General features: G+C 42.5%; 1 protein-coding gene across 15 annotated transcripts in view; it reads left to right on the top strand.

Annotated features, from left to right (window-relative positions):
- BRSK2 (BR serine/threonine kinase 2) overlaps nucleotides 1-23,007 on the top strand; it is a 409,910-nt gene that overhangs the window by 279,683 nt on the left and 107,220 nt on the right. For all 15 annotated transcript variants that reach the window (XM_081205131.1, XM_081205133.1, XM_081205126.1 and 12 more), the window contains exons 3-4: nucleotides 2,318-2,403; nucleotides 18,902-19,042. In XM_081205131.1, coding sequence (XP_081061257.1) covers nucleotides 2,318-2,403; nucleotides 18,902-19,042 — 227 coding nt within the window. The remainder of the gene's footprint in view (nucleotides 1-2,317; nucleotides 2,404-18,901; nucleotides 19,043-23,007) is intronic.

Here is a 23,007-nt window from a genome sequence, read left to right as displayed (position 1 = left end):
ATTATTGGTATGAACATAACACGTGTCAGGATCCAGTATCAGAAGTGCTCTAAGTCTTCTCCACAATGTATAAGATGAGAACTTGCCTTGCTGCTGAGGAGATGTCCTGATTAGTTGTTACTGTTGTTTTGAAATGTTGAATGTTTTATGTTCCAATGCTGGAAAGAGGAAATGCACATCTTCCAGAGAACTATTTGCATGCATGCATGCATGCACACGCACACACACAACCAGAAATATATTGGATATATCTGATCTTCATCTCCATAGATTTAATGGGTAGATTTGGGGAAGTTGTTGTTAGGAATAGGAAATTACAGAAATCTATGTGACAGCATTGTGGTGTGACTGAATAAGATATGAACTTTAAACCTATTATAGGACCCAGGGTAGCATAGATCCCAAAAATGTGCTTTAGCTGTAGCACAGTACAAGTGGTGATCTCTGTTGCTGCCTTGCAGCCAAAGTAACATCCTAACCATGGCAGGTAGAATGGGGAAATCTATACTGGGGCCTAGAGCCAGGCAAGCGTTGTACCAGCTTTCCTGCTTTTCTAATTTTGGCCATTAGGAAAGTGTGTCAGATCCTCTTTGACTCTTTCCAGACCCATGCCAATGGCCCATCCACAGGAAGTTATGACACAACATGCCAGGATGCAGCAGCTATAATAGTACCACCACCACCAGCTTCTAAACTTAGTTCAGAGTGGATTCCTTCTGGAGTTGTATCATTCTGCTTCTTGAGAGCCAGGTGCTCAGTCCCTCTAGATTTCCCTCTCAATTCATTGGGCCATGTAATTAGGGCATTAATAGTTTGTTATTACATAAGTGTACCTGCCAATCTGTTGTTCATGGCCTGTAAATTCACCCATAGTGACACTTAGTGAAACAAAATAAAACAGGTATTTGCTAATTTCATGTGTTCAATTAATTAAGGCTTCTGGTTCAGCAGAGGAGATTAGCAAATCTGCCCTCATTTTTCCTCTATTCTGAATGTAAGAAGGTATCAAAATAGTTCTAGCATGATATAGTTGGGTTTTCCTCAGAATTTGCACATCAGACTTTGAAGCTTTGGATACCATATGAAAGAAATTTCAGTATTATTAAATGAATGGAGGATGTTTAAGAGTAAATGAGTTCAACTGGAGGCATTCTTCATCCATAAGACTTCAGAAATTGTATTCAATGTAACAGTAAGGAGATTGTCCAATTTCTTCTCCTCCGTGCACTGAGGTTCTCCCAATGCTCAAGAGCAGATTTGGGGAGGCACATGGTGAAAGGAGAGAGGGGAAAGTCTGGGAGAGATAGAGTTTTACTTTAGGATTTCTGACTACCACTTTTAGCTTATTTAAGGGGGGGAGTAGTTATCTTCATAAACATGAAAAGGTTGCTGTAGGCTTGTATTTTTTATTGTTTAATGTTGCTGTTGGTTTCTCTGCATCTATGTGCATGTAAGTGCCCACTAAGGATAGCACTTCATGTACATGAAGTGGGAACACTTAACCCATGAAATCTTTTGCCACAATAAATTTGTAGATTTAAGGTGTCACAAAACTCTTTGTTGTTTTCGCTGCAATAGATGACATGGCAACCCCTCTAGAAATAATTTGTTTGTGTAAACTTTGCATATCTGAGAAGCAGGCCTGGCTTCAGATTTTTTGTGGGAGGCAGGTGAGCTTACCTGGCGACAGCACCGTAATGGGCTGGAGAAACCGAGCAGCTGCTCAGCTCCCCGACTCATTTCAGGACTGCTGCTGAGTAAGCCCACAAGAGCTTGGAGCATCCTCCAGATTCTCCCTTGAGCTTGTGAGTGGACTTACAATCACTGCAATGGGCCAGGGACATGAGCACACACACCCTTGCCTCATGGTCTTAGAGGACCACCAACAGGGAAGCTAGCTCACTCACAAACATGACAGGGAGACTGGTGGGTAGAGGGCCACAGCCAGTGGAGAAAGGGAAGTAGTAGTGGGCACTGGAGGAGCAGGCAAGGTGTCAGCCATGGTAGGCCCTTCTGAGATGTCTGCACACAAGCAAATGCCCCAGCAAGGCATGTCCTAGTGCTGTGGAAGTTAATAACAATACTGTTGTTAATAATGTGTTTATTCATTATTACTAAGCATACATTATTATTTCTATGCCCTGCCATTTCCTGAATTTTTACTTTGTTTTCTGTGTGGTAACTACACCGGGGAAAGTCAGTGGTACTTAAGGGATGGCAGTGGGTAATAACTGAAGACACGTAGTAGTACAGATTCTTAATGTAGTCTTAAGACACAGATTCTAACAATTCCTTGTGTTTTGCTTTTCTCTTTCAGGTGGAGCGGGAAATAGCCATCCTGAAGTTGATAGAACACCCGCACGTTTTAAAGCTGCACGATGTTTATGAAAATAAAAAATATTTGTAGGTATTATTCATTTGTCAAGGGGGTGGGATGGGTGTGTGTGTGGGGAAGGCATTAAGTATCTGTTAACATGGGATGTAGCTCACTAAATAAGACTGTACACAACAGGTGCACAAACCACAATAATTTCATTTTTATGCTTTCTCAACAAGGGACGTGGGTGGTGCTGTGGTCTAAACCACAGATCCTAGGGCTTGCTGATCAGAAGGTCGGCAGTTCAAATCCCCGTGATGGGGTGAGCTCCCGTTGCTTGGTCCCTGATCCTGCCAATCTAGCAGTTCGAAAGCACGTAAAAGTGCAAGTAGATAAATAGGTACCGTTCTGGCGGGAAGGTAAACGGCGTTTCCGTGCGCTGCTCTGGTTTGCCAGAAGTGGCTTAGTCATGCTGGCCTCATGACTCGGAAGCTGTACACCGGCTGTCTCGGCCAATAAAGTGAGATGAGCACCGCAATCCCAGAGTCGTTCGTGACTGGACCTAATGGTCAGGAGTCCCTTTACCTTTAAGTGGAGGTATAGAACTGGTATTTGTACTATGATGTGGTTCTGGACCGTTTCTCCAGCATGTTTTTTAGCATAAAAAGTGATACAAATCCAGCAGGTATTCCTCTAAAAGCAATTGTGTATAGGAGATAATGATTATCACTGCCAAAGTTGCTTACTGATCTGGGGACATCGCTGGCAATATATATGAGTAGAGGAAGTAACGTAGCTTGGTGGTACCAGGGTTGATGGTAGCAGTGCCTGATTTACATATAAGCTAAACAGGCTATAGCTTAGGGCCCCACTCTCTTGAGGGCCCCCAAAATATACTTCTTCTTAATTGTATTTCACTGTTAATATAATTCTTCTTAATTGTATTTCAGTTCAACAATTACTTTGATAAAATACATATTTTGTAATGGTCAGATGGCTTTAGATACCTATTAGGTCCATCATAAATTACCATATAGCATATATTCAACACAAAAAAACAGTGACAATTTTTTGTTGGCAAAGGACAGCTGGACATATAAAGGGCCCTATTACCTTCAGTAGCTTAGGGCCTCATCAAACCTAAATTCGGCCCTGGATGGTAGTACAGAGTAGGAGCGAGCCATACCTCAGTGGCAGACCACCTACTTTGTATGCAGAAAGCTCTAGGTTCTGAGAATTTGTCTCCTTTTCGAAACTCTGGAGGACTGCTCTCTGTTGACAGTGCTGAGGTACAGTAGATGGACCAATGATCTGACTCTGTATTAGGCAGCTTCTTATGTTCTATGAGAAGGAAAAGGAAAGGGAGTGTTCAAGCTGGGCACAACTCATTCATAATCATCAAACCAGGGGTAGATAACCTTTCTGTTCACATTCCCTCATTCCAGGGGTGGACAGGGACAGAATTAAAGATAGATGGAGCCACAAAGGTGGTCCAGATTAACTAATATGGAATCAATATATATTAAAAAAATCAAAAAGTTTGCCCTTCTTCAATTTTTATTTTGGCTGCCACATATTAGATTTAGATTAGGGGAAATAAGCTTCCTTAGGTTTGATGGGGTTACTCTGCAGTGAGTGTACAGAGGTTTTCTTCTTCTTTTAGTACAACAGACCAATATACATAGCTGCTGTTCTGGAAAGCAAGTGAAAATGATTCTTTTTGGACTTTAGTGTGCTATACACATACTGTGGCTATATCAACGGATGTTCCTCTGTGTGTATGTATCCTTCCAATTTGTTCTCAGACTGGTGGCTTTAAAATGTTCTTTCTTGAAGCTATATAAAAGAAAATTGTGTTTTTTTATTTAAAAAGCCATGATTTTTTATCAAATAAAATACTGCCCCTTCTGATTGTTCTAAAACTACATACAGAGCCATAACTCAGTGGTCCATATTAGACTCCTGTGTTGCATAAAGAGTGGAGAGGGAGCAATTGTAAAAGCCAGGAAAAAATAAGAGGAAGCAAACAGGAAGGAAGGAACTTTGAGAGGATGGCTGTATAGGGCTTCAATAGGTGTCGGGAGGGGCATAAAATAAGGTCAGGAGCTATGTGCAGCCCTGGAACCACAGGTTGCCCATCGGTTATCTAAACCACAATTTAGATTATTACCAGAACCAAACCAGTGTGTGACTTTTCAAGACCACTCATTGAGTCTGCCTGCACTAGACTTTGAACTTGGGTTGCCCAACATCAAGTCTAGAAGATCTTGCAACCAATCAGTTTAATAAAGCACTTTGTCATTAAAATCTTTTTGAATTTGATTATGTCTCTCTTTTTGAAGTGCAATTAAAATCCCATAGTCAGTTGAAATACTGAAGGTTTTTTTGAGGGGATGGGTTTGCTTGTACCAAATAAACCAGCAACTCTGTTCTGCTGTCTTTGCACGAATAATTAATATAGCTTGTCTAGAGCATTTTAACAGTGAGCCAGTGAGTCTGAACCATGGACAGAGTTTCTCAGAGTTTATTAGAAAGAAGCCCAAAATATTGAATTTCTTGCCAGACAGACATGCCATATTAATCTTCACTCACTTGTGCATTGCAGGGAGGGGCAATTATTTTTAAATGAGAAAGAGAAAGCATATGAGGAAACTAAATGGTGTTTTTTCCCCAATTTCTAACTGTATTGCAAGCAAAGGGGTCTTTTTTTATTAAAGCTTTGCTGGAGGTAGCCCTTTTAATGTCACATCTCTGTAAGGGTTTAATAATTGGTGAACCAAGAAAAGAGTGTTGCATGGATGTAATAATCCCATGTGGACCATACAACTGGAACAATGAATTTTTATCCAATAAGATTGTGCCAACAGTTCAAGGGGTGGTTTAGTAGAAGTGGTTGTAATTTATTTTGGTGTGAGAAATTCTCTTCAGCAGTGAACTGTGGCTACCAGCAATCTTTTGTCACTCTTAGTCTTTCCCCCCCCCTTCCCTCCCTCCCTCCCCCTTGAGGGTGTGTGTGTACACAGACCGCACATATAAAACACACACACACACACACACAGAGAGAGAGAGAGAGAGAGAGAGAGAGAGAGAGAGATGTGTGCGCAGTAGTCAGTAAAGCGATGGCCATTATTATTTTGTCACCGACTACATAAAATGTCTTAAAGCAACTTGACAATTGTACATAATTCTTACCTGTGCATAATAATTTACTATTTTGAAATCATTATGGTTTCTCCTGTAGGAAACTAATTGTTCTAAGAATGAGTAATTTAGGCCTAGGGGAGTGGTGGGTGGTTGCACCCACACACAAAAAAACACCACCTTAAGTCACAATCAGGAATCAGTGTCATATATTTGTGTTCCTCCCAAACCCATATCTTAAAAGGTCAATGAAGTTACATTTATCTTTATATGATTACCACATAGCTACTTTAAAACTAAGGGACGCGGGTGGTGCTGTGGGTAAAACCTCAGCGCCTAGGACTTGCCGATCGTCAGGTTGGCGGTTTGAATCCCCGCGGCGGGGTGCGCTCCCATCGTTCGGTCCCAGCTCCTGCCCACCTAGCAGTTCGAAAGCACCCTTAAGTGCAAGTAGATAAATAGGGACCGCTTACTAGCGGGAAGGTAAACGGCGTTTCCGTGTGCTGCGCTGGCTCATCAAATGCAGCTTGTCAAGCTGGCCACATGCCCCGGAAGTGTCTCCGGACAGCGCTGGCCCCCGGCCTCTTAAGTGAGATGGGCGCACAACCCTAGAGTCGGACACGACTGGCCCGTACAGGCAGGGGTACCTTTACCTTTACTTTAAAACTGGACTGATCATTTTGAAGTACAGCACTGAAAAGGTAGAAAATACTATTGTTTGCATGAGGTGAAAGCAGAGACCCTTATGACCAGAAATGTTATTTGTTTCATCTGTATCTTCCCTTTCCTACTCAGAGTTCAGAATAGTGTTTTATAGCGCAAGCTTAGACATGTCTACTCAGACATAAGTCCCATCATGTGTGTGTATTTATTTATATATGTATAAAGGTAAAAAAGGTAAAGGACCCCTGGGCGGTTAAGTCCAGTCAAAGGCAACTATGGGGTGCGGTGCTCATCTTGCTTCAGGCTGAGGGAGCCAGTGTTTGTCCACAGACAGCTTTCCGGGTCATGTGGCCAGCATGACTAAACCACTTCTGGTGCAACGGGATCCCGTGACAAGTGCCAGAGCACACGGAAACACTGTTTAGTTTAGCTTCCGGCTGTAGTGTTATTTATTACCTTACCTTATGTATGTATGCAACAACCTTGTAAGGTAGTTTATGCTGAGTGGCAATGATATTCTCAAGGCTTCCTAATGAGCTTTGTAAATGAGCTTAAATTTGAATCAAGATTTCTTATATCCATGCTTATCCACAAAACCTCATCTCACGGCACATCTGTAAATTGTTAAATTGCCCTTGAACTCTTTGAAGTTGTTTTTACAAAAGCCTAATCTCACATAGTTACTCCTAATCCTGCATAGGATTGCACTTTAAGTAGGGTTTGGTAGATCTGTGCATTTCTGCCTTTTTCAGTTTCTCGTTTTTTCTAGTCTTAAGTTCAATTCTCCACATGTCTGTATCAATTTGTGTTCATTATTGTCAATATATTTAAAAGTCCTCATGAAAATTCATCATTTCAGTCTGAATTTCTCTTAAAATACACATTTTTGATGGAATTTCCCCTAATACACACATTTTTGCAAAGCAATTTCTCCAAATTATTCTCACTATCATATGCATTTTAATGCACATTTTATCATTGTAATTGCATTGTGAAATTCAATGGCTTTAAAACTGACAACACCATTGAATAGTTGTATGGATCTGAGCAGTTCATCCATCACAGTCTAAACCTCAGTTGCTCCATCTGTAAGATGGGGTTTAAAAAAGATGTATCTCAGAGAACTGGATCCTCAGATGAAGAATAGTTGTTGTCAACGTATAAAAAGCTAGCTGTTATGATTAATTATGATAATTTAAGGAAAATTATACTGATTTTGTGCTAAATGTCATTGCTCATTATTAAAACAAGTTTATAAGACTGGAAATATGGAAAGATAATCAATCAGTCAATGAGATTTGGATAATATTAACAATGCAAGGGAGTGGCAGTGGAGGGATGACATGGTTCAAGGATGGAAGGAGGAATGCTGATGTTACTAAGAAATACAGCACAGCTCATCCCCATCTAATATGAGTCCCTGGTTACTGCATCACTTTTCCATTAAACTCCTTGCCTTGATGGCAATGCTGGTGGCATGGTTTCTTAGGCATAGTATGAATTATGGTTGATATTTTGGACGCCAAAGACTAAGCATAATGCAGCGCTGGGGAATATTTCCTCGATAAATGTTAATTTCACAAATCATGTTTTACTTTTGGTTTATGATTTAATTTGTGACAGGGGGCTTTGGTTGAGTAGATTCCTAATGCAGCCATGAATCAAATCCTTTTTCTACAGTTTATTTAAGGCTGAAAATGCATTTGGGCGGGGGGAATTAAACATTTAGCAGCCTAGCTGAGCTAATGAGACAACTCATTGTGCTACAATCCCGGTTTTCTTTCTAATATGTAGAAAGGTCAAGCTGACTAGGAGGTGACCTACACATGCAGTAGAATGATTCCTGGAATCTGGTTCAGATGGCAGTTGGGTCAATCTCAAGTTAAATGCTCTCCTGTTTGTTTGTTTGTTGTTGTTTTTTTTAAAAAAGACAGCATTGCCTACACATGGAAAACTAGTATGCCAGAGTTTGGTCTAGTCTTCCCTATGATATGCTAATTTTCCATGTGAATGTAGCTTTTTAAATGGAGCATTCAAACCATGAGATCTCTCACCTGCACTCAGACAGGTATGGTCTGCTGCATGTGTAGATCAATTCTACATCACATTGTTTCCAGTCTTCTCCAAGCAGGAAGAGTCATTGCAGGAAAGTGAGTGAACAATGTGCCATGCTCAATGGCAGAGCCACAGCATAGTGCCAGCCCCTGATTGTGGGATGCCATATAAATAAATGCCAATGCCTCATTAATATCAATGGAAACATCCTTGTAATGTAAGAAATACAAAAAAATAAATCTTACTTTTTAAATAAAAAAAACCCCACAACCTTATATTTTATTGAAAATATTTCAATCAAATGAAATCAAATATAAAAACGGGGGAAAAAAGTGCATAAAATGCAAAAAGATTGTGTCTGGACAATCTAATGACATTTGGAATGCATTTATTTAAAAAGGTTATAAATAAATGGATTTCTATTGGAATAATAATTTAACTTGTATACCTTTGCATTAGACAAGGATGTACAAAAATACAAATCTTACATGAGAAGTGCCTTATTTTTTCTCCACAAGTTATCTGATTTATAGCAATCAGAGTCATCTGAAAAGAAGATGCCACATGGAGTTTTATATGCCACTGACTAGGGGGGTTTTTTGGGGGGGCGGGTACCACTGCAATCCTCCTCATGGTGAATAAACCATAGCCCATTTAGAGATTAATCAGGATACCAACATATTGGGCAACAAAAGCATAGTACAGTAATGGAATATAAGAGGAGCACAGATTCATCAGAAGGCAGGGTTTGGACACTTACACACAGAGAGATTCTTAAAACTAAAAGTCAGGAACATTGCAGGATTGCTAGGGGAGCCCTGATAATTGGCCACTGGAGCGAAGGAAATTTGCTTCTTTGGAAAGGGCACTGGCTGATGGAGTGTCAGCTTGCCCAACATAGCCTACAGATCCCTCTGGGTGGTTGCATACTCCTATACGGATATTTGGTGGTGTTTAGGCATGCACAACAACACACTATAAATAACAGGCAAAGTAGCATTCAAAAAAGCCTTTTATCCCCAATAAATCAAAGACTCAAGTGGTTCGGCAGCATGAAAACACACCTCTTTAGCTTCATCCTAAATATGCTTAGCAACCTTTGTTTTTAACATATCCCTTCAAATAATCAGTGGGTGTTAAGATGATCCCCCTTAAAACAAAATAAAATCATAGGAGCGCATCTATTCATTTCCTGCCAGAGGGAAATGGGGAGGGGGGGAACCCAGTTTTTAAATGAAGAGGTCTTGGCTCAGTACCAAATTAGGGTTTAAAAATTCATGCCCGCCATAAGAATTTATATAGCTCTTGAATAATTTATTTGCTGCACCAATAACAAGGAGCTTAATATCTAATAGAGATTATTTAATCAATAGAAAGCAGCACGAGGGGGGAAGTCCTGAAAGAATTTTGTAACAGTCTGGGCTGGACACTTTTAAACTCTGTGTTGAGTAGAAACGTACTGGGATTTCTCTCTTTCCTGCTCCCCCCAAAGAAAAACGCTGATTTAAATGTAGAAGGGTGTTCGTTTCACTGTAACTCTCTTCTGAGATTCCCCTTCATTCTGAACTAACCAGATCACTGGCTGTGCAAAACTATAGCTGCGAAATATAACGAGTTTCCTAATTACTGGTTGCATCAAAAGAAAGGAATACTTCATGTCTAAATACTGAGGATTTTGAGGAAGGAAAAACTGCTCTTGGCTTCTGACTTGGGTCACTGATTTCACTCAAGACATGGGAGTCATGGTGCTGTTGGCTGCTGAGTTTTGTCTCTGTGGTCATTCTTGTTTTCTAATTGCATATGGCGCCAGGAATTAATTTGGGGAGAACATGGGGCTGCTTTTTATTTCTGGCATAGCCCTTACTGGAAGTTACGCCTCTGCAACTGTAAAAGGCAAACGGATTAAAGGAGCCATAGGACAACAGCTAAGGAAGGGCAAATGGAGTTGACCCAAAGGTCTTCTTCCTATCATTTGCTGTATTGTATCTCTGGTATACATAGACAACCATGATCAATCCGGTTCTGTATACTTATTTAGCAAGGCTGGCAGTAACAAAGTCCTCTGGGAAGCTTAAAGTATCAATCAAATTTTAATATAAATAACTAACAATAAAATAATTATATAACTCAAGCCTCAGAGACTAAAATCAATAAAGACTGGTGTAATTCTAAAAATGTGTGTAGGTTTTAAAAGGTTAAGGACCGGGAAATGACCACAAAAAGGATGAGCATCTCTTGGCATTCCACACCTGGGGTGGCCAACATAAAAAAGGCCCCTCCCTAGCAGCCACTTGCTGAATTTCACTTGGCAGGGGTACCGAGAGAATGGCCTCTGAGTGTGATCTTAAGGTTTGTGTAAGTACTTATGCAAGGAGGCAAACCCTTGGGACCTGGTTCCAAGCTGTTAAAAACATTAAAAGTAAAAACTTAGACCCAGAGAAAGACTGACAAACAGTGCAGATGGTGAATCACTGGTGTACAATGTTCAGACTGTCCAGTCCCAGTTAACAATTTCACAGCCTAATTTGGGGTCAACTGAGGGCAACCACATGTGCAACAGGTTGCAATAATCCAAACATGAGCTTGCCAGACCATGGCAAGCTTCTCTGTCTAGGTAGGGTCACAGCTGGTATATCACCCTAAAATGATTAGAGCCACTCTGAGGCACAGAGGACACCCATGCCTCTAGTGACAATGTTGGATCAGTGACCCCCACCACTACTCAAAAGCTCCCCTTTGTGTGACAAGTTGGCAGCCTTCCATTGGAGCCAATAGTGCATGGTTCTCTTCCTCTCACAACAACCCTGTGAGGTAGGCTAGGCTGAGAGACCTGCCCCATCTTCTTTTTGCCACCCTTTGGTTTTGGCTCTATCCACCACTGGTCCGTGGAAGGTTATATGTACACAGCTGCATCAGTCCGTATTTCTAGCTGACCTTACCCAGCAGTTTCATGTAGATGTTAGACACTACGGAGGATACTTGATACACCCCTGCCCTCTGGTTTAGTACTTAGCAAGGTAAATGCGCCCAGATGTTTATTTGTTCATCCCCACACCACAATGATGAACATGTTATTGCGAAAATGTATAAATTACTGCTGGAATTTGGAATGCAAGAAGAAGTTAAAGAATGTATGGTTAAATGGGCAAAAAACTTTGGGTATAAAATACAGATGGAACAGTGGGAGCATATGTGGACCAAAGGGTTAAAATACACACTGTGTTATGCTTTAATAGCAAACTTTTATAAAATGATGTTTCGTTGATATTTTATTCCTGAGAAGCTATTTAGAATGTATAAAAATATGTGCTAGAAATTTAAAGAATATGAAGGGACATTTTACTGTGCTTGGTGGACATGTAACCCCCCCCCAAGGATATAAATACACACACTGATATGGATAATTTTGAAGGTTAATATTCAACTAAAGGCAGAACTCTTCCTGCTAGGGCTTATGGATATACAATAAGAAAAAGCTTATGGAACTTTGTTTCAACATAGATTACAATGGTGACACTTTTATATGCACAAAGATGGAAAGATTAATCATTACCAACAATGGAGGAATAGTTGTTAAAATCAATGGACTTAGCTGAGATGGCAAAACTGACATGTTTAATCAGAGAAAAGTCATTGCTAACATTTACAAAAAATTGGAAACCTCCCATAGACTTTTTGTGTGAAAAATAAAATGAACTAATGACATTTGGGTTTGAGGACTGAAGACAATATTATCCATAGGTGCCGTCTATGCGGGGCCCAGGGTGCCTGTGCACCCACATTTTTTTATGAAGGGTCCGGGACCCTCAATATTCCACTTGGCGGTGCACACATGCCACAGGGACATGCTGATGTCAGGTCGTAGTGTGTGTGCGTCATGTTGCCCCCCCCCCCAGTGACATCAGCATGCCCAGGCACCTACTGTCACTGGGGCAAGGTCGGATGTTGGTTTATAGAAAGTGGTTTTATTGGGTGTTATATTGGAGTGGCTGAGTTGAATAGAATCTATGTACAGACGAAGAATCAGAACTCCCTCCCTCCCTTCTCTTTTTCTTCTCCCCTTCTCTATCCCTTTTTCTTTATCCCTTCTCTATCTTTCTATCCTGTATTTCTCTCTCTCCTCTCCTTTTTCTTTGTGCTTTTATTTAGATTAACGTATTGATTTTAAAAAAAGATAATAGATAATAATCTTTGTATCCCTTTTTCCAAACTCCCCCCCCCACCAAAAAAAGAAGTTCAACCCCACCTCACAAAAGTTTACAAGCCAGCCCAGCTACTCATATAAATATGTGATGTTTGGGGCATATTGATGGTTAAAAAGAAGTTAACTAGAGCTTCTCAGCCTGGTTGTCTTTAGTAAATTCTTACCCACTGTGGCAAACAGGCAAATTACTATTTATAAGCTCGTAAACTCAGGTGCATGGGAACAGACCTAGAGGCCTGGTTCACTTGTAGCAGTAAACCATGATTAATTATCGTTACGTGCATGAGCCTCGGAGAGCCCAGCTACAGCTCTCACTCCCCTCTTCTCCTTTTGTGCAGCTGGGAGGAGAAATAAATTGTGATTCAGGGTTCACTTTCTGTGATTTGTGGCTTGTTACATATGAACCAGGAAAATGTTTTAAAATAAGCTCTGGTAAATGGCAAAACAATCCAACTTCAAACAAAATATAATTTATTTTAAATACTGATTCTTAATTCATACATAATGACAATCTTTGAATTGGGTAAAGGGCAAAGGAATTCCAAAATATGAATCCAAATTGCACAGGAGGAGGAAGAAGAAGAGTGAGGCACTTGAGGCTTTGTTCAGGCTCACTGAGGCTCGTTTGTTCAATGGTAAACCATTGTTTTGCATTGCATGCAAACCAGCCCAATGAGTAGGCCAGTGTTTTGCCGCAAAACAGTGTAAGATGCTGAACCTAAGCACTCCCCTGAGTGCTGGCACATAAGAGGGCAGGATAAAAAAATTTAAATTGTTACTGGTTTAGTTCATTCCCAAGTTGCTGAAATCGTACTTATTTCACATTTTATAGATGAAAACTGATGCAGCAATCCTATCGCTGGCAGACCCCCTGCAGTAACTAAAGCCGTGCCGTTTGCACTGGCTAGGGCAGAAGCTGAGGGCCATAAAATCGTCATATTTTGCAGTACCAGCTCTAAGCTAAGGCAGATCAGGCCCTCTCCATGCAGCCACAACATCAATAATAATTGGGTTCATCTTGTTTTGGCAGAGTGGGCGGTTTCCTGAATCTCCCAGAAAACAAGAAAGGGAGAATAATACAGGTTTGCTGGTATGTCTATGGGTTTATACAGAATACTCTGTTGTGTGCTGGTAGCTAAATATTTTCTGGAAACTGTAGAATTTGGGAACCTAGAGTTCTAGAGTTTGCTTTCTTCCTGATGTTTCTAGAGAATTCTGTAGTGGAGAATTTAGCCATCGCAGTGCTGCTGTTACAGCTTTCTGTGTCTTTTAAGATCAGCTCAGAGTTTCAGTATGTTCAGAAAAAGAATATCTAGCCTGGCTGCTTATCACAGCTGCTAGTCTCTCTGATGTGATGATACCTAAAGGAGCCATTTGAGGTTAGGAGCTTGTTAGCTATTATTAGCAAGGAGGTGAATCTGTGATACAGATGGGAGAACAACAAAGCAAATAAGAACCAAATAAATAAAACTTTCCCCCCTTTTGCTGAAGGATCACTTGGTTGGTTCATATAATCGTTCCAATTTTCTCTGAAGGATAAGACCATTCTTCATATTGAGCACTTTGTTTATTTCCCCATGAACAGTTGAATTGCATTCCCTTTAAGCTCCAAAGTTTTCCCTCATACAGTTTTATCTCTCCCTTCCAACCCTATCGTTTGCCTTTCAGTGAGGGCCCAGAGACATAACTTGGTCTATTGGTGCTTTAAGCCAGTGCACTTTTTTTCCTGGGGGTACACAATGGTATGTGTACCCCCTTTTGAGGGGGGGGGAGGTGGGAGACCTTTTGGATCCCGTCAGAGCATCATGGCTCCTTCTCTAAGCCTGGAAAACATTTGTCCAGCTTAGAGAAGGAGGTGCAATGCTCTGAAAGGTCCTGGAGTCCTGCTGCCTCCTTCTGAAAACTGGGCGAGGAGGCCTCTTCACCTGGGCAGCAGGTGGGTGGGTAGGCAACGGAGGATCAAGCAGCTAACCCACTCTCACCACCCAATCTTGGTGTCAGGCCACCCCCTCCCCCATGCGCTGGGCCCTCCCCCTGCTTGTTGTTGAGTACCAGCACTTTTTTCTAGAAAAAAAGGGCTGCTTTGAGCCCTCATTATAATGCATTTTGCTCGTTTAAGCCCACCCCAAATAACATAATAGAAATAACTACAGGAAAGTCACAAGGAATTGCAAAATCAAAGTGGGACAAATAGAACTCTTTCCTTTGCTGCTTCTTGTTCTCCCTATCTTTTGCTTGTGCTCCCTCCCCCATACCCCTCAGTTTTTTCAACCCACCCTCCTTCTCTTCATCTCATAACCTCCTTTCTTACTTCAACTTCTTTTTAACTCTTTTGTCAGCACTTTGGACTTAGGGAAGGAAGCAGCTAGCTGTTGATGAGCACCACTGAGCAGGGGCGGTGTGTCCCATTTAGCCACCTGAGGAAAAATGGCAATGTGTTGCTCCCTGCCCCCATCCTCCTGCGGCCACTGGAATGCCCCCCTTTCACCAGTTTCTAAAGTGGGTGCTTCACCCCGCCTCATTAGTGTTCTGGCTCCACCACTGAGTCGGAGTTTCCTGTGGCCGGCATTTGCTTTCTTGCAGCCATTACCCTGGTGGGAAAGGGCTATCACCTGTGTGCTGACTTCCGTTGCCACTTGCCAGGAACATTCCTGGGTCATGAGAGCAGTGTAGACCTTCACACGGCCTGCAATGGATTTGGGGGGGGGGGGAGAGGGGGGACCATTTTGGACAAAGGTTGACACCTCTACTAGTGATAGAAACCATATGAGATCCTGCCCAGCACCCCATTTGTCACCTTCCATGTGTTGCACATGGATGAATAAGTTGACCCCAAAATGACAAACATATTATTTTCTGTTCAGTGACTCAGATGCAGGAGACCTGTTTTCCAAGCTCCTAAATACAGTGAGTAAGCAGGATATGCTTTAATGTGCAAGAAACTGCAGAAAAGGCCTAAAATATAACAAATGTGGACATACCCGTATTTTTCGCTCTATAAGACGCACCAGACCATAAGATGCACCTAGTTTTGGGAGGAGGAAAACAAGAAAAAAAATATTCTGAATCCCAGAAGCCAGAACAGCAAGAGGGATTGCTGCGCAGTGAAAGCAGCAATCCCTCTTGCTGTTCTAGCTTCTAGGATAGCTGCGCAGCCTGCATTCGCTCCATAAGATGCACACGCATCCCCCCTTACTTTTTAGGAGGGAAAAAGTGAGTCTTATAGAGCAAAAAATATGGTAATTGATAGTCGTCTTCCATTCCAAATCTGGAAACACACAGTTCCTTCCCCAAAAAGATGGAAAGCTGAGTCATGTGGACCAACCGTATTATCTAATTTCTGCCCCTCTAGTTTCAGTCAAAAACATCTGTCTGTGTAATACTGACTGGGAAGGTATTTGCAGCTGCAATCCTATTGAATATGGTAGGACTTACTTCCACATAAAAATGCCCACAGATAGATGGACCAGCAAAGAAAAGTCTATGAGATTAGTAAGGGTACTGAATAATCCTTAAAGCAGGAGGAAATCAAAATTAGCTATGTTGGCAATTGATTCTAAATCCCAGCAGGAACCTCCCACCTTTGAGAACTGATCTGTAAAATGGATAATCAAAATATGTGTGCACATGCAATCTCTGTGAAAGCTTCTAGGTTCACAATAATAAACTTGTAGTTAATAGCTCTAGTTAGAAGTATTTGGTAAATATGTTTATATTCCCATTCCAGGGTTGGATTGAGTTTAATTCAATCCAAGAGCATGGAGCAGGAGTTGGGTACTAAAGTAAGGCTGTTTAATCAAAGCCATCTGGTAGAGGCAATCTTGAAGGGAATTGATTGAATGCGAAGGAATAGCTTCTGTTAGTGTCTCTGGTGTACTAGTAATTTAGGACCGGAGTATTTGAGATGTTGCATTACACAGAAAACCTCCTTTGTGTATCAGCTCTTGCACCTTGAGCATTGCTTAACAAACAAGTCTGCCACTCTCCTCATGTTAGCAGAGCTGTTAGCACAGAATACATTGTCTCTGTGCTCCTCTTGCTTCCCCTGACGAGACAAGAGCACCAATCTTTTAAAAATGTCTTACTCCATTTGTTTCCATTACTGTCTCTGACGCTTCTGGGCGGTGAACAAAAATAAATAACCCTCTGAATTATCTCTGCCCCTCAGTTTGTTTTACTTTTCATTCAAGGCGTTGATGCTGCATACTGAGGCATTTTTAATAAGTGAAAGTTGATAAATAAATAAATTTGCTGTGCTGTTCCTACTGTGGGTGAGAAAAATGCTAGACTTGTAATTTTCTGAACTTGGGCATTTGAAGTCTGTGTAATGGAGGGCATCTGTCTTCATGTCTGCACATCTTTATAAATGAATGGTGTTGTATCTAAATTAGTATTATACCTTAAGCTACATACAATTTTGTCCTACGGCTTTACCCTGTCCAAAACATCAGCTGTCCATAGCAGAAGGAATGAGTTATTCAAGTCCCTAATTAGAAAGCTAATTTTGGACGTACCACTAGATTTGCCAGATGTCACTAGATCCAGACTTGGACAATAACCTGTTCCCTACAGAGTTTCATAGCAGAAAAATGAATCAAATACCACATTGTCCAAGCATGGCATTCTAGGCCCATCTTATACCATAGATGCTATTAAAAAGGGTTATAACTAAAGATCCTGGGGTCACTTCTGCGTAGTGTGCACCCAGGACAGGAATTCTTTCCCATGATGACAGCATGGGAATCTGGGAACGGTTTGGCACCACTTGTATCTAAGCCCCACTTGACTAGTGGGGACTATTGGCTTGGTTTAGCTTCACATAGCAAACCTTTGGTTTCACAATATCTGATTGTGAGGGAAACTGATCACATAGTTCCTTTAATCAGATAGAGACACACTCTTGATATCTATCACAGTTTGATGTTTTCCTGAAAAATGGTTCTAAAATTAAGCGAATAATTTAGAGGTTAGACCATGCATAAGGTCCCTGGTGTGATCTCCAGCATCTGTAGTCAAAAGATAGCAGACACTGGGGAGCTGCTAGCAGAGCAGAAAGTACTAGACTTGGCAGACCAGATATCTAACTCTATCAAACAGCAATTGCCCCATTATCCCTTTTAATGTTGTTTTTAAAAATTGATTGTGATGCATCACCATCCTTACATACAATAACACACAAATGAAGGTATTTCCAATAAGAAAAAACATCTGTTATCACAACAAACACCGTGGTACCCTATACATTTTTACTTCAGAGTAAGTTTGATTGGATATATTTCCAAGTAAATATGCAAAGGATGACAGTGCACAAGAGTTTCCATGATTTGCTTTTACCTGATTCTTCTTCATTCCATATTTCATGAAAAGAAGTGATTTTCTACCATGCTTTAACTCCTATATTACTTATTAATTTTTTTGAGTCAGAACTATCCCGATACTTTTGTTGTTCTTCACTCATGAACTTTGTCTTCCATGTGATAATTTTGCATCTAATCATTTATTTATACTTTCTATATTTGGATATTTTTATCCTGCCTCTCAATGATAAAATCACAAAAATTAAAAAGCAAAACAATCTGTATATGTGGTACATTGTATATAATAATCTTGCAGTCACCAAATATTAAAAACATCCTGGTAATTCTTTATTCTTTTCCTTAATTGCCTCTTGTGTAAGTCAGTTTTGATGGGACTAAAGTTACAGACGAATCAATGCTTTTCAGAGCACCTCAAAACAAAACAAAACAACTGCAAATGTTTTATTAGTCACCTTGTTCTAAGTTTGAAAGTTGGAAATTTGCTGTCACATTATCATATTTTAGTCTGCAAACAATTTTACTGCTAATGTGGTTGCAAATCGGAACTTCATGTCACTGAATATGGAGTTTAAATGTGCATTGATATTAATTCGAGCATGTTATTTTAGAAGATACTGAGCAGTATCCGACTAAATTGTTTCGCTTGTGCAAAGAGTTTTAGCTGTGTAATGGAACTTCCAGACCCTCTCCTTTTCTCATGTGTCCCCTAAATCAGTTATGGGGGTTCCCCCAATGCTCCAGGGCAGATGTACTGGGCATGTATAAAGGCATGCAGAGAGAAGAGAGTGCAGCAAAGTTCCACTGTGTACCTAAAAGTCATTGCTCCAGCAGAACTGTTTAGTTACCGTACATACTGCCCGATAGGTAGATCACTATCCAGAATGTATCTTTAAGCATTGGAGATCAATTAAAAAGGATACTGGGAGCAATGAAGTCATCTGTTCTTGTTGTTTTAAAGCCTATATTCCAAGACATATCTAAGAACTCCAGACATTCACTTGCAGCTAAAAATGTACAAGGGCACTAACACTTTGTCTTACTTTGCTGCCTATTGGTTATTATGCATTATACTTTGCTGCCTATTGGTTATTATAGAGAAAGTTGCCTATTGGTTATTATGCAGACATTTATGCATGGGTGTATATGTTTAAAACATCTGCTTGATCGCATATAAACAAATATATTTTTCCTGTCTTGTTTTAGATATTTGGTGCTAGAACATGTGTCTGGTGGAGAGCTCTTTGACTATCTTGTAAAGAAAGGAAGATTAACGCCAAAAGAAGCCAGGAAGTTTTTCAGACAAATCATCTCCGCTTTAGACTTCTGTCATAGTCATTCAATCTGGTGAGTAAAGCTGCATAAGGTACATGGCATACAAGTGGTACCTTCAAGAAAAGGTGGCAGTGTATCCTTACCCAGCAATAGTATTGCTTCTGATCAAGGAGCCAACGCTCTATGTCCTCCTCCAGGGCGCTATAAACAGACACTCAAAGCTCTGTGGCTCCTTAAGGCCATTCAACAATCTCATTGTGCTGTTTTGCAGGGCAGATCCTTCTTTGGGAGGGGTGTTTTAAACTTTTGCTTTACTTCTGCATACCTCCAAATTTGTCCGTCATGGTACTACCCTCCTCTTGTTCTCAGTGGGCCTGTTTTGGTTCCAATCTTTTCAGCGCCCAACCACCTGAGTTCACTATTAAAGGGAATGATAATATTATATGATATTTATTGCATGATATATGATATTTATGGCATAAGATTATATAGCAGATCAGCCTCTAGGTCACTGAAAGCTCTTTGGCTTTTTACAAGCCATTAGCTAGTCACTGGTAAGGCTTGGAATCTCCTGTACTGTGTGCATGCAGCTGCCAGCCCCTATTACTATCTAGATACAGTGGTGCCTCGCAAGACGAAATTAATTCGTTCCGCAAGTCTCTTCGTCTTGCGGTTTTTTCGTCTTGCGATGCACGGTTTCCTGTAGGAATGCATTGAAAATCAATTAATGCGTTCCTAGGGAAACCGCCTTCAGACCAGGTCCGGGGACAGTCTGTCCCCAGACCTCTTCTGAAGGCTGGGGGGGGGACAAGGGCTTTTCTTCTCACCCCCAGCATTTTAAAAAACCCTGGGACAGCGGAGGACTTCTCCGCTGTCCGGGCGATCTTAAAATGCTGGCGGGCGGCATTTTAAAATCGCCCCGGACAGCGGAGGACTTCTCCGCTGTCCGGGGCGATTTAAAAGCCCCTGGGAAGGCAGGCAGGGGGGAGCAAAGACTTTTGCCCCCCGCCCGCCTTCAGAAGGTGTTCCCGCCCCCCGCCCCACTTCGGAACAGCTTTCCGAAATGGGGCGGCTGGGGCAGGTGTTCCCGCCCGCCGCCCGGCTTCGCAGCACCGCTCCGAAGCTCGGCGGTGGGGGCAGGTGTTCCCGCCCCCCCACCCCGCTTCGGGGCAGCTTTCCGAAGCGGGGTGGCTGGGGCAGGTGTTCCCGCCCGCCGCCCGGCTTTGCAGCACCGCTCCGAAGCTCGGCGGTGGGGGCAGGTGTTCCCGCCCCCCCACCCCGCTTCGGGGCAGCGTTCCGAAGCGGGGTGGCTGGGGCAGGTGTTCCCGCCCGCCGCCCGGCTTCGCAGCACCGCTCCGAAGCTCGGCGGTGGGGGCAGGTGTTCCCGCCCCCCCACCCCGCTTCGGGGCAGCGTTCCGAAGCGGGGTGGCTGGGGCAGGTGTTCCCGGCCGCCGCCGGCTTCGCAGCACCGCTCCGAAGCTCGGCGGTGGGGGCAGGTGTTCCCGCCCCCCACCCCGCTTCGGGGCAGCTTTCCGAAGCGGGGTGGCTGGGGCAGGTGTTCCCGCCCCCCCACCCCGCTGCAAGCGGCTGCGGAGAGAAGCGATCTCCCTGCAGCCGCTTGCTTCAAAAGCTGCCCCCGATCTCTTTTGAAGCAAGCGGCTGCGGAAGCGATCTCCCTGCAGCCGCTTGCTTCAAAAGCTGCCCCCGATCTCTTTTGAAGCAAGCGGCTGCGGAGAGAAGCGATCTCCCTGCAGCCGCTTGCTTCAAAAGCTGCCCCCGATCTCTTTTGAAGCAAGCGGCTGCGGAGAGAAGCGATCTCCCTGCAGCCGCTTGCTTCAAAAGCTGCCCCCGATCTCTTTTGAAGCAAGCGGCTGCGGAGAGAAGCGATCTCCCTGCAGCCACTTGCTTCAAAAGCTGCCCCGATCTCTTTTGAAGCAAGCGGCTGCGGAGAGAAGCGATCTCCCTGCAGCCGCTTGCTTCAAAAGCTGCCCCCGATCTCTTTTGAAGCAAGCGGCTGCGGAGAGAAGCGATCTCCCTGCAGCCGCTTGCTTCAAAAGCTGCCCCCGATCTCTTTTGAAGCAAGCGGCTGCGGAGAGAAGCGATCTCCTTGCAGCCCCTTGCTTCAAAAGAGGTCCGGGACCTCTTTTGAAGCAAGCGGCTGTGGAGAGAAGCGATCTCCCTGCAGCCGCTTGCTTCAAAAGCTGCCCCCGATCTCTTTTGAAGCAAGCGGCTGCGGAGAGAAGCGATCTCCCTGCAGCCGCTTGCTTCAAAAGCTGCCCCCGATCTCTTTTGAAGCAAGCGGCTGCGGAGAGAAGCGATCTCCCCGCCGCCCCTTGCTTCAAAAGAGAAGACCCGCTGTCCCCGGGGCAAGCTTCGTTTTGCGAAGCAAGCCCATAGGGAAATTCGTCTTGCGAGGCAACTCGAAAACGAAAAAACCTTTCGTTTTGCGAGTTTTTCGTCTCGCGAGGCGTTCGTCTTGCGGGGTACCACTGTACGCTGATAACACACGTGCTTTCACTGAAGGCTGTCCATGGCCTTTCTTTGGTCGCGTTCAGTAATATGCAGTATGATGAGTGGCTCATATCTGATTAAACCTTTTTTCCCCATGGTGAGCTTGAAGACAGGGAGACACCTACTGTCACATTCTTTTACAGTGAACACTTTAACTGGGAAAAACCAAAGCCCAGTGGAATCGGCAGCTTAATTTATAAGGATCTTGGGGGCATTTGCCAATAAATAAGAATAATATGTGTCATATTGCGCCCTCTCCCTGAAGAAACCTGGGACAATTACCAATTCAACAAACTCATTTTATGGCATCCTTGGGTTATAGAAAACCTTCTGGTGTTTGGCAGCCTTGCCTAGACCCCTTCTGGGCATTCGATTCACTATTACCTTTAATTTCTTTTCCAGTAGGGAGTAATTTTCTTTTATCAGTCTGTTATTGATACCCACTTGGATGATTTAATTGTTGAGTGTGGTTTAACCTGTTAACTTGCAGGCCATGTTTTAAATTGAACCAGTTTCCACTTAGCGCTTTAACAAGTTTGAGTAATTTTTAAATTACACTGAAATTGAGTTTTTGCCACCAATTGGAATGCAAAGTTTCTGTTCAGCTACTGACCCATAACCATACATTTATTTCTCAGTAATGTTGTTTCCTAAGATTTGATTGGCTGTGAACGGTGATTTACATAATGGATGTAAGGCTCTTTCTCAGTACAGATGGCATTAAAATCCTTAAATCTGATAGGGTAAAGACTACAGCAAGATGAAGAGTGTGCATTGCATACCCACTGCTGATGCCTTGTAATAAATGTGCAATGATTATAAAGACACTCCTTGAATGACTACAGTCCTGATATACCCATAACAAAAAGGGGAGACTCGTTGTCTTAAAGGCAGACTTCTATATAGACGGGCTGCATCTTTCTTTTGACAGGGAAAGGAAATAAAGCATGGGTAGAATGTAAAGCTTGTACAGATTATTGTTGAGTTGATGTGCAGCACAACCTTGTGCATCATTATTCAGAAGCAAATATTGTAGTGCAGCTTACTCCCAAATGTGCACTGGATTGCAACACTAATCTGTAGCTGAGCTGCAACATCTGCTTGTAGGGTGGGCTGAGGAAGAAGAGGATCTGAGTGCAGCTTTTGATGTATATCTGGAAGTTGTGTTTGTGTTTAAACTGTACCACTTTGAAATAGAGTGATTTTCACCCAAACTTAAGATACGAAAGTGAGTGATGACAGAAAAGTTGCCCTTCTATCATGATTTTCCTTTCTGATTGGTCCCTGTGTCCTCAGCTCATTTTCCTTCAATGCCTTGGTCTGCCCAGTCAAAATTATTTTCCTCCAGGTTTGTGTTATGATGCAGGGCTGCTTACACATTTGCATAAAGCTACAACATGATTTTTGTACAGTTGCACATTCCTCCATGAGATTGGGGAGAGGGAGAGTAAAAGGGCATTTTTTGGGGTGTTTCAGGCAAGCGAGTCATGTGCAGAGGTAGCATAGGAGGGGCAGACCTTTTCTGA

This window comes from Podarcis bocagei (genome assembly GCF_964188305.1).
Source record: "Podarcis bocagei genome assembly, chromosome: 1".
NCBI lineage: Eukaryota > Metazoa > Chordata > Lepidosauria > Squamata > Lacertidae > Podarcis > Podarcis bocagei.
The sequence above is the reverse complement of the archived record's forward strand: the minus strand, read 5'-3'. Positions and strand labels throughout refer to the sequence as shown.